The sequence below is a fragment of the Engraulis encrasicolus genome, chromosome 11 (genome assembly GCF_034702125.1).
Source record: "Engraulis encrasicolus isolate BLACKSEA-1 chromosome 11, IST_EnEncr_1.0, whole genome shotgun sequence".
NCBI classification, from domain to species: Eukaryota; Metazoa; Chordata; class Actinopteri; order Clupeiformes; family Engraulidae; genus Engraulis; species Engraulis encrasicolus.
The window spans coordinates 3,510,193-3,526,975 of record NC_085867.1 but is presented as its reverse complement, the minus strand read 5'-3'; the positions used below and the strand labels follow the sequence as shown (position 1 = coordinate 3,526,975).

Genomic DNA, 16,783 nt, shown 5'->3' with positions numbered 1-16,783 from the left:
GTACAGATCTTATTTGAGGGCTTTATGGATTTAAGTGATCATTCAATACCAGTCTGGATACACTGGATGTATGTCATTTCTTTACTCATCTTTTGGAACAGCCAACGACTGCTCACCAGTTACCCCCACACTCTGTTTTTCTTTTTATCTTATTATTTTATGTTGGCTATTTTTGGTAGGCTACCTACCGGCGATGTTGTCATGTATGTTGTCATGATGTGATGTTATGCAGGATCTCATAATGCACAATCCGTTCCATACTTTACAGTCTTATTCTAAGCAATGTTGTGAATGTTTTTACTGAGGCATTTGTTGATTTGTCATTCATGACCTGATTTATATAACTAAATGCATAAAAATAGGCCGAAATCGCATTTTTTAAGGTTATTAGCAGTATTTTCTCTGTACCTGGATAACAAAAGGAGATAGCCACAATTAACCACAGTAAATATTCTTGTATGTAGGATATTAACAAACTAAAAAAGGAATTTTGAAGCTGGCATTTTCAGGTGGTCAGATTCATTGCATCAAAATATAATGCAAATTAGTGCATATTTAATTAGATAATAGCCTAATTAGCATATTTAAACATAAAATATAGAAAACTTGTAATACATTTTTTTCTCCAATTCATACGAGTAATCATCTGATAAAGTTTCATATTGATATCTGCAAGTTAAAAAAAATACCCTATTCACCTACAGTGTCTCGTCTTATTTGTGGGATTGCTGTTATGAAAGGGTTAATTATTACCCCATATTGGGTTTGTTTCAATAAGGGCAGTGTTAAGGCAGTCCAATGTGAATGTTTTTCAGGTAATATAAGCAATTTGGTACATTATTCACAGTAATATTAGGTGTCTTTAGTTTTTTGTCATAATTTGCATTTATGGGACAATAAAGGCTCAAAATCTAAAAATGCTCAAGTGATATCACCGGGCATCGTCTGAAATCTTGAAGACTTGCCTAAAATCTATCAGATAAAGCAAAAAAAAGAACTTTATCAAAGAAATCTGGGTTCAACCCCACGGCTCCCGGACTAGTTGGCATGTCAAACATCAAATTGTATGACAGAACAAAATAAATGGCAACTCACCAAGAAACATGGGAATTCTTTGCTGTGTTGAGATAAAACAATGATTACATTCCTTTCAGAGAACATTTGAATTGTGTGTGTGTGTGTGTGTGTGTGTGTGTGTGTGTGTGTGTGTGTGTGTGTGTGTGTGTGTGCGTGTGTGCTTGTTTGTGTGCGTGTTTGTGTGCGTGCGTGCGTGCCCGCTTATTTCAGTGTGTGTGTGCGCGCGTGTGTGTGCGTGCGTTTTCTCTGTAGCCTACGTTGTGTTTTATTTCTTGTCTGTGTGCCAGACAAGAGAACATGAAAGACTTTGAGCCCTCTAACTGCTTCACCTGTGCTCACCACTTTGTCTTTTACTCCTGTTTGGCTGACAGCTCTTATTCTCTCTCTCTCTCTCTCTCTCTCTCTCTCTCTCTCTCTCTCTCTCTCTCTCTCTCTCTCTCTCTCTCTCTCGTCCCTCTCCCATGTACTTGTGTTGGTGTTTTGAATGTTTTAAACAGCGCTCGCTTGTGTGGACCTTTGTTGTGGAAATCGCGTTGAGAGGGGTGACGAGGTAAAGAGAGCCGATTATTAAACAAACCGCGCTCTGATGAGGTCCGGTGAGTGCGCGCGCGGGATGATGAGTATCAACAAAAAAAATGACAGAGCAGCAATAGCCAAGCCCGCGTGCCTCCGAGCTCAGCGTGAAGAAAGCGGCGGTGCGGGGGCGAGGGGATCAGCCGAACACAAGCATGCTACCTACCTGCATAGTCTTTCAAACACATTTTCGACAGCAATGTTCGTCCTGTGATTTGCTTTGCCGGGATCCATAGCCTACCATGTTACATCACTTTACATTCAAAGACTCCAGAGCACAGTGAAATTATGAACTATTAAATGACGCTATAACTTAGGTGCCCACAATCACACGGTGCATTTGCTTTTAACATGCGTGAAGCTGCATTGATTCGTGTACACCCGGGGGAAAATCATTGAGACGCCGTTCCCGCGGATTATTTCTCACCAGAAGAGGGCATTCGGATTCTGTCTTACAAAGTTACCCCGAGACAGGCAGAGGAGATGTTAACCAGTGAAAAGCCTCCTGCTCCGTTTCTGTCCGATTTGGGTTTGAGGTTGATCGTGGGAAAGGAATACACAGCGCATGGTGAATTGCTGTTTGCCTGTGGTGTTTAAGTGTTTTGTTTTGACCAACGACTGGAGACTATTGTGGAATTTATTTTTCTAAACCTGTGTGTGTGTGTGAGATGCGAACTCCTTGTCAGCCTCAAACGCATTTTCACAAAGGCAAGCTGGAGTCGTCCCCGGTCCTAGTCTCACGGGAGAGACCCAGCTTGCGCAGTATGCCAGAATGGATGGGCTTGGATTGGCAAGAACGTCTCGTCTGGAATTTCTCAACTTAATGTGGCGGTGTATCGCTTTATGTAACTTGGATATGGAATAGCCTGGATTCTTTCGCGTTCTTGGTTGGCATCGTCAGTTTCGCACAGAGCATTACTGTTTTGACGCACTTACTGCATGAATTGTTGCATGCACTTTTTTTCGCTTCATCCACTGAGCGACTGAGAGATATGTTCCATGGTCCTGAGGCGTGCCTGACATTCGGATATTACGGACCTTATTCTCCCCGGTGCACTGGCGGCAGGCGTTAGCAGGTGCGCGTCAAGATCAGCGGCTGCGTGAGCTGCGAGGGTCCTGCATCAGAACCGAGTCAAACACATCCGAGCTGTGAGTGTGTCATGCGGACTCGTGTGTTTTCCGTGAGAAGCTTCTAAAATCCGTGGAAAGGAGCTGACACATCAGCGGACATGGGTAAGTGTCTCTCTACCCGTTTTGGCCGAAGTCTGAAAAGACAGCTAAAATATGCAACCTCAGCGGTTGTGTATGTAACCTTCATTTCGTTTCAAAGGAATTCACAGTCGTGTTCTGTGGTCAGTTTTTTTTTTAGGCTGGTTTGTGTAGGATAGTGCATTGGTGCAGTGCTTAAACGTTGTTTCAGGGGAAAAAAAAAGAAATGGTACCTCTTGTTGCCATCAATAGGCAGTATTTTTCTGTCTCTCTCATCCGCCAAGCGCGGCAGATTTCCTTGCAGTTCTCATCTTCGTGTCTGATAAACAGGTACCAGTGCAGGGAATCCGTTATTTCAAAGTCTTGTTTCCAAAAGAAAGGGCACCGTCTGTCTCTAAAAAACGCATTTTAACTGACGGTTCCCTCCTCCCGTATCCCCAAATGGTTTAAGGAATGGACCGAGGCCACGGTGTTTTCTGGACCCAGAATGATTCTTGTGTTTCATAATGGGGGCCAGGCAACTTTACGCAATGCATTTATTCGTAATTACAAATGGAAACAGATTTTCTGCATTATTGGTTGTGCGTGCCTTATTGAGTTAGTTTTCTGATTTCCAGGCGTAGTCAGGCTGTAATTGCCATTACTAATGGATTGGGACTGTTCCCACTTGACGTTGACTAACAGCAGCTGTATTTGGCTAGCTTCTCATCTTCATTTGCTATTTAAATAGTACAAAAATATCCACGCGCATTCTCTGACTTGTCATCAGGTGTCTCTCAGCAGCCCCCCCACCCCCCACCCCCATCAGGATAGCGCGCGGGTGCACGCTTGCGTGCTCGAAAAAGAGAGCATGTGTGCATTTTTTTATTTTTATTTTACAGCATCCAAGTATGACCCCTTCACGGTTCCGCTTTGCATATTAGTCAGGGGCATAACTGAAGTTATGTGTCACATAATAATCAGAAGGGTCTGCCTCTAAAGAATCTTGTTGGACTGTTTTCTGAGATAGAATGACATGCAGTTTCAAAGATGGAAAACAAGCCTGATTTGAGATACTTTATCGTCTCTCACATGACAGAGTGATATAAATAATGAGTAAAACATTGCATATTGATACGATTTATTGATTGTTAACCATCTAGCTTATTGAGGTCTCTAAACAGGGCAGGGCTATTTAAAATTCATAGGGTTGAAGTATGTGGTTTGCTCTCGGTGATTGCAGCTTCATTCATCTCACGATGGCATTTTGACGTGCACCTATACATACCGGTAGATGTATGTCTGAAGGGAAAATGCAGTCTCTCTCTCTCTCTCTCTCTCTCTCTCTCTCTCTCTCTCTCTCTGCCCTTCTGACTGTGTCTGTGTGTCTGTGTGTGTTTCTTGAGCTCAATCCTCTCCATGTTTGTGAACATTGTGCACAGCATTGGCACCAGTGAATGGTTTCAGCCAAAGGCTAGTCCAGTGACCTGAGTCTGAGGCATGACATGGGACTAGGGAAAGGCCAATCCGGGGGAGCAACTGGTCACCTGTAAACAGCTTGTCCAGATACTGCATGCATGCCTCCTGCCCAGTGTTGCCAGGTGGGTCTGATCAAATCCCGCCAAAAGGTTCTCAAAATGCACTTAATTCCACCCAATTTGAACAAATTGCATTGATTTCTATGGGCATATAACGGCAGAAGAAAACACCAAATGGCCAAATTTTCCCGTTCTTACCCGAAAGCGGCCATCCCAAGTAGCCCAATTGGGCGGGTAACCGTCCAATCTGGCAACACTGCTCCTAGCCTGACACTGGAGCAGCCCATTTCATTCATTCTGCTGATTGCTGAGGCTACAGTGGGCCTATGGAGGGGACCATGCGGGCAGCAAAGTCCTTTAGATTCCAGTCATAATTTACACACAATTATGTATCCCATTAAATGGTGGAGGAAAGTTCATCATCAAGAGGAATAATCTGGTTAGATTAGCTGCTGTAAAATCAGAGGTGGGAAAATGAGGTGTTGAATGTAGCCTGGTGCACACTTTTCTGTCATTGTTGAATATGTATGCCAGTATGTAGACCAACTTACTTGTCATGACTCATTGCTGCCTGAGTAGTGTTTTGCTAGTAAGCTTTGCATCCATAACATCCATCTATCCATTTTGGCTGGTGATGTAAAAAGTTAATTTAGAGCCCTGTTGTACACCTCATCTCTTATGTTGTAGAAACAAAACTCCATAGCAGTGATTTTCAACCTATGGGCCGGGGCCCACTGGTGGGCCGTGAAGGTATTCCAAGTGGGCCTTGAAATCATTTTCTTAAAATTATAATCATATTTTGATGTGTGTTGCTGTTGATTTTATTATTTGAGTTTTATTGTTAATTGGGTCAGATTTGGGCCCTGAACATTTGTGATAATTTCAAGTAGTCTCCAAGTTGCAAAAGGTTGGGAACCTCTGCTCTATAGCGACAACCATGCTTTTGCAATGTTATGGTGTTGGCAAAAGCTCAGGCCATGCAGGAAAGCAACAGCCAGATTGTCCCATTATTTCATTCTTTTTTCTGTTTTTTAGTCTATCAGATCCGCTGAGCCAGCACATTTCCTGCTGTTAGTACCTTCTGCAAGCAGCAGCAGCTAGGGAGAAAAGGCGCTGGGTGCTGCTTTTAAAAACAAACATTCAGATGCACGGACGGACGGACGGAAGGAAACCACAACAACATGATGAGTGATTGGTTGTGATGTGATGGATTGAAGGCCCTCCTTAGATTTATTTGAGGGGGCAATCATACTGATGTTTATCTCCCCCCACTTGTTATTTACAACCATATGTGAATTATCTGGGGAGAGGGGAAGTGATTTATATCAACGGCAAAAACATCTCCTGAACACACACATTCACAAACAACTGATTACCTATGCATTTTTATTTTTAATTCTCACATTAGTGTTGGTTTCCGTGGGGTTCCATGTGTCTGTTAGATTACTTCATGTTCACGGTGGTTATTTCTCATGACAGTTGGATTGAATGAATGTATAAAATCCCCTCATTGTCACAGAAAAGAACCATGGGTATACAATGAGCAGTGGAATTGCATACAGTCTGAAAAGACAAATTGCTCAGAATATGCCACATATAATAGGTTGTGGGGAAATGGCACATGCTAAATACTGGTGACTTTGTCCTACGTCCAGAAACTGTAAATATCCTAACCACAATGGATCAGAAAAAATAATTACCTCTTCCCAAAACACGGAAAGCTGGATGTTTTTTGTCTCTCCTGTTCTTTCTCTTGGGCCATAGCACACAGAAGTATGCAACAGTGTGTACAGCACAACACAAACGAGAGAGAGAGAGAGAGAGAGAGAGAGAGAGAGAGAGAGAGAGAGAGAGAGAGAGAGAGAGAGAGAGAGAGAGAGAGAGAGAGAGAGAGAGAGAGAGAGAGAGAGAGAGAGAGAGAGAAGCAATAGAGTGAGCATACAGTAGGGAAGCACAAAGCATCAGAGATGCATGTAAATAAAAGTGCTTTGGCACAGCCGAGCCCATTTGGATTATAATTTGTGCCTATTAAAATGGCCCTGGCATGTTAGTGGAGGACAGGGAGGAGGAGGAGGAAGAGGAGGAGGAGGAAGAGGAGGCGGAGGACGGGTGGCTGTTAGCCGCACTACTCCCGGGCTGTCAGCCAGGACCATTGTCTGAGCGTGGGGCCTGCCACTGATGGCCTGTTCCTACTGACGCAAGAGCTGCCAGCGCCGTCAGACGCTCGGCAGATAGCAGAGCCTCGCGCCTCCATTACCACTGCTGTTAATGGTGGACAGAGACAGACCCTAGGTCTGCTGCTGCCAATGTTGTTAACAGTTACTGATTGGGTTAATGCCGGGTTCTTTCTCCACCTGGGTCATTTCACGTGAAATCAGACGCTTTGGGACCCGACCGATCCGGATTTCAATCATACTTGGTGTGCCTTTTTAGTAGCAAGGTAGCACCCCAGAACTGCATTGGTTTGAATCTGACACTAATATTAAGGGAGAAACAGACTAGGAAAGGTTCACATTTTAGGGTAGGACACTATACATTCAGCCTTGAATATATCAGTCAGTGTTAGTCACAAAAAGATGCCTGTGGTATTGTTTGAAAGCTCTTTTCTGGCTCTACATATTACACAATCAGCTTGGAATACAACAACTCTCAGAATATGAATTATGATAAATTGAAAAATTAAAAATTGAATATCTAAAAAAACTATATTTTAAAATGGCCAGTTCCTTGTCCAAACGTAGCCGGCAATGTCATTAGCAACACCTCAAATGCTGGTGTTCGGTTCTTTATTCATTTCAGACAGAATTTGACTCACAAATATGGCATCATACAGACCACTTACTAATAATATGGTAATACCATAGAAGCATCACATGACAAAACAAAAACAAAACAAAAATGGTCAGTTTCCATGGTCCCAGGTTTCAGAAACTAAGGCAGATGTCCATTTATACACACCAAATGATGATATGTGAATGTTTGAACATTCCTTCTCTGTGTACCTGTGTCATCTTCCCTTTACCATACTTTAAAGAGATAATCAATGGCTACACTCTCATTTTGTACTCTACCAGTGCATTTGAAGCAGCAGCTGTGTCTTTTGTAGATAATGTATAAGTACGTCCCGTTGCAGTTAGGTTCCACTACCAGAAGCACATCCTGATGATCATGACAAGTCTATCTGGTCTGAAGGGAAAAGTGAAGGATGGAGATGGTCCATGAGGATGCAGGAAGTTCAGTTTCACCTCTCCAGTGCTCAGCATACATTCCTCAACACATGCTAGCCACCAGTTGCCATCATATACAGCTACAACATACCCTTTGATGCTTGAAAATGTAACACATTCCTTTACTGAGCTCACTCTTTCAACTCCTTCTCTGAATGCTGAAAATGGCCTAATGTCCATTGACAATGGGCAGAAGCTGTGTAGTTTTTGAGTACCTGGAATAGTTCTTGCAGATTCAAACCTCTTCAACAGGTTCTCAGCTTCATGATGGTGCATCTCTCTCAAGAACATCCATTGCCAGTTTGCCACAACAGAGATGTGCCATCATGAAGCTGAGAACCTGTTGAAAAGGTTGGAATCTGCAAGAACTATTCCAGGTACTCAAAAACTACACAGCTTCTGCCCATTGTCAATGGACACAGTGGAAGTTAGGCCATTTTCAGCATTCAGAGAAGGCAGAGTTGAAAGAGTGAGCTCAGTAAAGGAATGGGTTACATTTTCAAGCATCAAAGGGTATGTTGTAGCTGTATATGATGGCAACTGGTGGCTAGCATGTGTTGAGGAATGTATGCAGAGCACTGGAGAGGTGAAACTGAACTTCCTGCATCTTCATGGACCATCTCCATCCTGCACTTATCCCTTCAGACCAGATACCTGTAGACTTGTCATGGATCATCAGGATGTGCTTCTGGTAGTGGAACCTGTAACTGCAACGGGACGTACTTATACATTATCTACAAAAGACACAGCTGCTGCTTCAAATGCACTGGTAGAGTACAAAATGAGTGTAGCCATTGATTATCTCTTTAAAGTACGGTAAAGGGAAGATGACACAGGTACACAGAGAGGGAATGTTCAAACATTCACATATCATCATTTGGTGTGTATAAATGGACATCTGCCTTAGTTTCTGAAACCTGGGACCATGGAAACTGACCATTTTTGTTTTGTTTTTGTTTTGTCATGTGATGCTACTATGGTATTACCATATTATTAGTAAGTGGTCTGTATGATGCCATATTTGTGAGTCAAATTCTGTCTGAAATGAATAAAGAACCGAACACCAGCATTTGAGGTGTTGCTAATGACATTGCCGGCTACGTTTGGACAAGGAACTGGCCATTTTAAAATATAGTTTTTTTTAGATATTCAATTTATCATAATTCATATTCTGAGTTGTTGTATTCCAAACTGATTGTGTAATATGTAGAGCCAGAAAAGAGCTTTCAAATAACACCACAGGCATCTTTTTGTGACTAACACTGACTGATATATTCAAGGCTGAATGTATAGTGTCCTACCCTAAAATGTGAACCTTTCCTAGTCTGTTTCTCCCTTAATATTAGTGTCAGATTCAAACCAATGCAGTTCTGGGGTGCTACCTTGCTACTAAAAAGGCACACCAAGTATGATTGAAATCCGGGTCGGTCGGGTCCCAAAGTGTCTGATTTCACGTGAAATGACCCACCTGTACCTTGTGTGCTGGAGATAAAGTTAATGGTGGTCAGACAGCCAATGGTGTTGGTGCTGTTGAAATGGTTGAAACAGAGCCTGGACCAGCTGTTAACAGGTTACAATTACTGGCTCTGTTATAGGGCTGCTAAAGTAGAAATACAGTCTGTTTTTTTTACCCCCTGCGGTATCTAGTGCTAGAAAATAACCTGAAAATAGCCTGGAGTTGTTGGCCATGTTAGCGTGTTAATATTGGCCAACGGTGTTGGGGCTGTTGAAACTGTGGAAACTGAGTCTACACTGGCTCTTAATGATTCCAACAGATTCTGGTTCTAGGTCTATTTGCCTTTGAACTAGTAAAAAATAAGAAAACGGGGTGCCACAGTTTCCTGCTCTTTATTTTTTATGTCAACTTCACCCACTCACTGTTAGAGCACCCGTATCAAAAGGTCTGGATCTACGCAGCCCTTCCGTTTTGTTCCCCTTTTTTTCTGAAGATTCTGGTTCTGTTGCAGATTCTGGTACTACTCTAGAATGGGAGCTTGGTTCATTTTCCCCAGTAATGGTATAGGAGAAATGGATCCTTGGATTTGTGCAGTGCTGTTAGTTTTAATGGTCGCGTTAATGGTGTTGTTGCTTTTACAGCAATACTGTAGAAACAGGGCCTGAACCGGTTGCACAGTGAACAGTTACTGGTTCAGTTAATGGTGTAGAAAGGGCCTTGAACAGGGTTGTCAAACTCAACTTCCCCTGGGGGCAAAAATTTAAAATCTGGAATGATGGTGCGCGCAGGCTGAACTAAAATTGTTCATGCACTTACTTTAGACTTGAAGTCAAATTTCACAAACATTCATTCCCATCAAGGTGCTTCAAATGTGCCTGTCTGTTTCACGAGTGTGAGATGTTACAGAGGCCCAGTCATATCCCTCTGACACACACAATTAAACGTTCATGTCATGTTACTGTATATGCTATTAATGGTGTACTGTATGTTGGCCATCTGTAATACACAGTTTAAATAATCTTGTGGGCCAGATTTGGACCCCGGGCCTGAGTCTGATAGCCAAGCTGTGCCCTCCTAGTGGCGCAACAGCTTCAGCGTTGCTAACAGTCAGGGCCTCGTTTCCCGATAACGATGGTTCTTAGCCTTACGTGTGTCGTTAACCAGTGAATCAGTGATCCTACGAATGTTCTTAGATTTCCTACGACTGTTTCCCAAAGACACTCGTACATGAACGCGCGTGCACAGCCTCTAAGATCATTCGTAGCGTCGCTCTTAAGGATCGCTGTCCACATATGTGGTGCTGAAGTGTCCTCGGAGTGAACTGCGCCGTCATGCTGCTAAACCATTTACAAAATCTAAGGCGTGTGTCAGTATCAAAAGTTGTTTTCTATAAGGGTGGGACTACATTTGTAGCAGTTTGCAACAATCGACAGGAGTTATTGTTGGCAAATGAAATAAAATGCACACACACAATGAAATCATGCAAAACCACGAGCTACGCCGTTAAACCAGGCAAAGCTGGCTACCGTGCTTAATATTTAATAAGATAAGTAGGCCCAGTAGTTCCAAAATGGAATGCGCATTTGGGGAGCGGCGCGCAAAGTACCGCGCACTCAAGGCTTTAACTGTGAGGAACATTTTGAATGGCAGTCTGCTGTTATTAAAACAAAAAATCTTAACGAATCCCCATCGCTGCCTTTTTAATGTCATAGTTTACCCTTAGCCTACAACTATCGTGTCTTTTCTGCGTCGCCTTCCCTTTCTTAGGGTACTTGAAAATGAAAGAGGGCGCAACGACTCGCTGACCGTTTTTATTTTTTTTATGTTTCGGCAGTGACCTTCCGACATCACCACTCTTGTCTCTGGTCGCCGAAGCCCCCTATTTATTTTGCGTGTGGATGCCTTGTTCTTGTTCACGAAGCACCCACACAAATTATGATTGATCACAGTTGAATAATGCCCTGATTTATCAAACACAGCTGAACTATTGTACTGCCTGTAAACTATTTTCCAAACACATTGCTTTTATTTTATACACTTACACAATTAATGTTACCTTCTTATTTTCGTTACAGTGTCAACTGTGGTGCCATGATATTTACACTCCCGTCTTAAAACATCAACTTGAAGAGCAAATTTCCTCTTTTCCTGTGGGTGTCTCCACTGTGCCATGCCACTCGCGTCTTAAAACAGCAATCTTATGCGCAAGTTTCTTCTTTTCCCTTCATATCCTGTGGGTGTCTCCACTGTGCCATGCCGTTACGATCAATCTTAGCGCGTTAAGACTACTCCAGATCACTCGTGGATTTCTCTTAGAGTTACGTGTCAACCTGCGATGGTTCTTTGCTAAGTTGGCTTTGGGAAACGCTCCGTGAGCTCTACGATGGTGTTACGTGTGAACTTAAGTAGCACGTAGCGTTAAGTAGTACTTGAGGCCCTTTCGGAAACGAGGCCCAGGTCAAGAGTCAATGCAAGTACTTTCTGAGTTCCCACAAATAGAGGAACTTACTCCACCCACTTTGTTGGGAAGTAAGCAATGAAAGTCGATGATAATCAGGCTATGAGTTTGACATCCCTGGCCGGCCTAGAAAGAGCCTAGTTATTTTCCACCTGTACATAGTGCTAGAGAGCCGAGATAGAGCTTGGATCAGGCTGGACCTGTTAGTGTTAATGATGGATGGTCACAGGCATTGGTGCAATGGTCACAGGCATTGGTGCACTTTGTGGAAACAGATTCTGTTAATATTCTCAAAAAGGAGCCTGGTTCTTTTTCCCCAGCAGTGCTAGGGAGGAGATATTGGGCCTGTGTTTGTTGGCCATGTTATTTTTCCCAGTAGCACTGAGAGAAGAAATAGAGCTTTGATTTGTTGGCCCTGATAGTATTGATGGTGGCGGTACTGGTGTTGGTGCCATTACAATATAACACTGTAGAAACAGAGCCTGGGCCGGCTGTCAACAGTTAACAGGTACTGATTATGTTCATGGAAAGGGAGCCTGGTTCTCTTAGAGATAATTAATGTCACAGGCATTGGTGCTGTTAAAATTGTTGAAAATTGAAGCTTTGTTTTTTTTCCGACCAGGTGTGCTAGAGAGGAGAAATAGAGTCTGGGTGTGCTGGCCATGTTCGTGTTTTTGTGGTTCTTTGTGATGGTGCTGGGGGCAACGATGGCAACCAAAAGTTTGCTGGTTCAAGCCCCGCTCTGCCAGACCCCATCGATGTGTCCTTGCGCAAGTTACTTAACCCCAAGTTGCTCCTGGTGGCAGGGTGATACAAGAGATTTGAGGAGGTCTTATCCAGTCTCTCTGGTGGCACTCTGTGTGGCAGCCACTGCCACTGAGCTATGAATGGGTGAATGTGAGGCATACCATGTAAAGTGCTTTGAGTGCTCGAAGGACTGGAAAGGCGCTATATAAATGCAGTCCATTTGCCATTTGTTCTAGACCAGTGTTTCTCAACAGGGGTGCCGGGGAACCCTCTGGTGCCGCAGGCCTTCCTCAGGGTGCCGCGGAAACGTGGCTGATACATAAATCATGTAATATAATACATATTTGTCTAAATTGATAAGTTAATGTTAGTCAGTGGAATCTTTCATCTGCCATTTACGCACAATAAAGTAAATATAGGTCGCCCTAGCAACTTCAGACGTAGGTCGTGTGACATCTCCAAATGTGTTACTTTTCTGAGCTTGTATGGTATTGGATACGGTGCCATGTTACGGCTTGTTGTTTGGGGTACCTTGACATTTTTCATGAATTGAAAGGGTGCCTCGCCTAAAAAAAGGTTGAGAAACACTGCTCTAGACATAGAGCATGAACCGTCTGTTAACGTTTCACTGATTCTTTAGAAAGCGGCTAAAACATGTCTCAGCAATAAACTGCCAATTCTGTTGAAAATAAACTACATTTTCATGAACAAAATGAATCCAGATAAAGACCCAGGGGTCTGTTACACAATTGTACAGTCGTTTGAAATATTTAATTGTAATTTTATTACTTTTCATGGCTATAAACCTGCCCACACCCTGTAAAAACAGCTGTCCCAAGGACAGACATCATCATTTCAATTGACTTAAAATGTAAAAATCACTGATATTATTGAATAATATCACCATGATGTGAAAGTCCATATTGAAGTGGTTCTGCAGATATGCACATAGTGCGTGTAAAGCAATATTTACTACTATTTTCTGATTGCTCAAAGTGTGTCCAGCATATTAGTCACCACCGTCAGATTTTTTTAAAAAGACAATAAAATCAGGTATGCACAAGGTCATTGTCATTACTTAGGACCCCTTTTCAAACCTTTAGCTCTACTGAATACTTCACCATCACTGAAGCTCCTGTAAATTTACTAATTTCTCTTCAATTTGATAATTTGTTTGGACACTGGTACTGTCCCAACCATAAACTGTCAACACCGTCGGGGGTTTTAATAGTATTATGTTACATTAATGTTAATTATATATACTTTTTCAGAAGCGGCATGAAGACCCTAAGAAACAGAGCGAAAACGAAGTGGCTAATGTGAGCAAAAAATGCATAATATGTAAAAGAGTGTTTTTTTGTCTCACACCGTCAGATGTCACCACCGTCAGATTTTGTTCCGCTCATCATCTTGTTTCATATTTTACTAAATTGTGCTGTTTAATGAAACATTACCAGACATGTTAGTAATAATTGTGAGCCAAACTTATACTCCAGCCTCCACTGAGGTGCATTTGGAGGGTTTTTTGTCACAAAACCTGACGGTGGTGACATCTGATGTAGTTCACAAAAAAGCATGTGTTTTACATGTTTTTGATAAGTTTAAAGAATATGCTTCCAATAAGTATCTACAATTATATTGAATTGTAAAAGTAATTCACTTAAATACAGTGAACATATTTTTTACTTCTAATTCTGTCTGACGCTGGTGACAAAACCAAGAAAGAGCCCATTTTATGAAAAATGTAAAACATGGGGAGCTTGGCCAATACATTCACTGCACAGCCAAGACCTTCATCTATGATAATAAACCTCTATATTTTGGATTTGAATAACTTAAAACCTGTTTATGCCACATCTTCAATAATCTATGCCTACTTTCTAGAGTATCTAACAAATGAAGACAAAACACATGCACAAACATACTGTGCACACACAAAAATAAAGTGTTTATGCTAGATGTCATTGACTTGAGAGGGCTATTTATTTTGTTAAATGTAGGTAATAATTAGGTCACTTTCACCACCTTCAGATTACTGTCACCACCGTCAGTTCTTAAGTCACCACCGTAAGAAGGAGTTTTGGACATTTTTAATGAATGTGCTTACAAAATTTTCCTTTGGAGTTGTTGAATTATCAAAGTAATAGCAAATTTAAGCCTACACGAATATTTGTGAAATTACAAAAAAATGTTTGATCTATTTAGGCATTAAGTAAACATTGTCTGACAGAACATATTTTTTAATTAGAACACATGAAGCCGTGTTAAAATAGAATGAAAGTGAATTTTCAACATTTAAATGTATGTGTAAACGTATGTGTGAACCAAAAAACACACACAATCACTTAAAAACTCCAGATACATATGCAACCAAATCAGTACACTTTTTATTGCTTTTAATTGTGTCTGACGGTGTTGACAAAAAACATGGTATGATCGGAGAAAAACCTGATTTCTGAAAACAAATCAAAATGGGGAGATTGGCCTTGTGCATTTCTGGAAAGCCAAGACCTTTGTCTACGAGGATATACCATATTATTTTGTAATTCAATTCGTTTTTTTCTTTCGAGATTACAACCTGTTTTAGCCACTTTCTCAAGAATCAGTGGTTTACCATTTACTGATTCTGTCGATGACGTATAGAACAAGACCCTGGTACTTTTGTTCCATGTGCTAGTGCTAGAGAGAAGAAATTCAGTCTGGATTTGTTGAAGCTTTGTTGGCGCTGCTGGTGTTGTTGCTGAAGAAACAGAGCCTGGACTGGCTGTTAAAAGTTAGTTACTGATTATGTTAATTTTAGGGAAATGGGGGGCTGGTTCATTTTTCCTCTACACCTATTAGTGCCACAGGGAGAAACAGGGCTTGTTTTTTTGCCCTGTTAGTGTTAATGGTGATTAGCTTTCTTGGTTCTGTAGGAGCAGAGTTACTGATTCTGTTAATGCAGTAGGTAGCCTGGGAACTCCCATACTGCCTTTAGTTCTACACAATCGTTTCGATCTGAAAGACAGTCTGGGGAGGATGACTCATAACGGCCAAGATCATGGGCCCTGTGTCATAATGGCCAAGCATTCCGACCTTAACAGTTTCTCTGCCCAATCAGAAAGCAGGGCAGTGTGTCATAATAGCCAAGTATTCTGCCCCCTATGGAATTTACAATAGGCAACTCCCCAGACCTAATCTCACTTGTGATTAGGTCTGGTGTTAACCAGGCAAGCTGGACTGGTGCGTTGCCCCTGCTAATGGTGGTGGGTTAGTAAGCGGTAAATGCTGGAGAAAGAGACTTACTGTAGTCAGGACTGGAGGCTGATGCCAATTACGGATTCTCTTAAGTTAGTGACTGATTGTGTTCATTTTAGGGAGATGGGGGGCTGGTTCGTTTGTCCTCTACTATACCTATATATAGGCCTATTGGCTAGAGCTAGTGCCACAGGGAGAAACAGGGCTTGGTGTTTTTTGGCGCTTTTAGTGTTAATTGTGATTAGCTTTCTTGCAGTGATTTAGTCTACTTTTTATGGTGGGTATACTGTATATTTGAGCATTTTTTTAGGTCGGTATACTGTATATGTTTGTGCTATTCAAAGCAATGGATCAATCAATTTTAAATGGGTATACTGAAATCCTTGAAATTTAGAAGTTGGTATACTCCGTATACCCGTGTTCTGCGTAGACTAGAAGAATAGAATATTGCCAATTGGAGCCAATTTTGGTCCCCTAGGGGAAATTCTTTCTCTGCACTTTATCCCATTTGGACTAGTGAATCACATTGAAGTACACACACTAGTCCGTAGCAGTGGGCTGCCTGCTGAGCGGCGCCCGGAGAGCAGTGTGGGGATTAGGTGACTTGCTCAAGGGCACTTCAGCCGTGGTCCGGTCGGGCATTGAACCGGGAACCCTTGGGTTGCCAACCCAGTGCTCTAACCACTGAGCCACAGCTGCCACCACTGCTTTCTTGGTTCTGTAGGAACAACAGAGTTACTGATTCTGTTAATGCAGTAGGTAGCCTGGACTGGTGCGTTGCCCCTGCTAATGGTGGTTGGTTAGTAAGCGGTAAATGCTGGAGAAAGAGACTTACTGTAGTCAGGACTGGAGGCTGATGCCAATTACAGATTCTCTTAATACTGCAGAAAAAGACCCCGTCTCCATTTTCTTTGAAAGTAGTGCCATTTATGTGAGAGATGTGACTGGGAGCCTGGGTCTGTAGTTGGCCTTGTTAGTGTTAATGGTGCTTCCCAGTGTTGATGTTGTTAATACTACACCCTGCTATGCAGTTAACACACACATACACGCGCACACGCGCACACACACACACACACACACACACACACACACACACACACACACACACACACACACACACACACACACACACACACACTCTCTCTCTCTCTCTCTCTCTCTCTCTCTCTCTCACACACACACACACACAACATGCAGCACACACACAACACGCACACACACACACACACACACACACACACACACACACACACACACACACACACACACACACACACACACA

General features: G+C 42.3%; 1 protein-coding gene across 1 annotated transcript in view; it reads left to right on the top strand.

Annotated features, from left to right (window-relative positions):
- The first annotated feature begins 2,527 nt into the window (after nucleotides 1-2,527).
- The window catches only part of LOC134458653 (leucine-rich repeat transmembrane neuronal protein 4), a 328,459-nt gene continuing 314,203 nt past the window's right edge, over nucleotides 2,528-16,783 (top strand). The window contains exon 1 of the mRNA XM_063211083.1: nucleotides 2,528-2,883. Coding sequence (XP_063067153.1) covers nucleotides 2,880-2,883 — 4 coding nt within the window. The 5' untranslated portion in view covers nucleotides 2,528-2,879. The remainder of the gene's footprint in view (nucleotides 2,884-16,783) is intronic.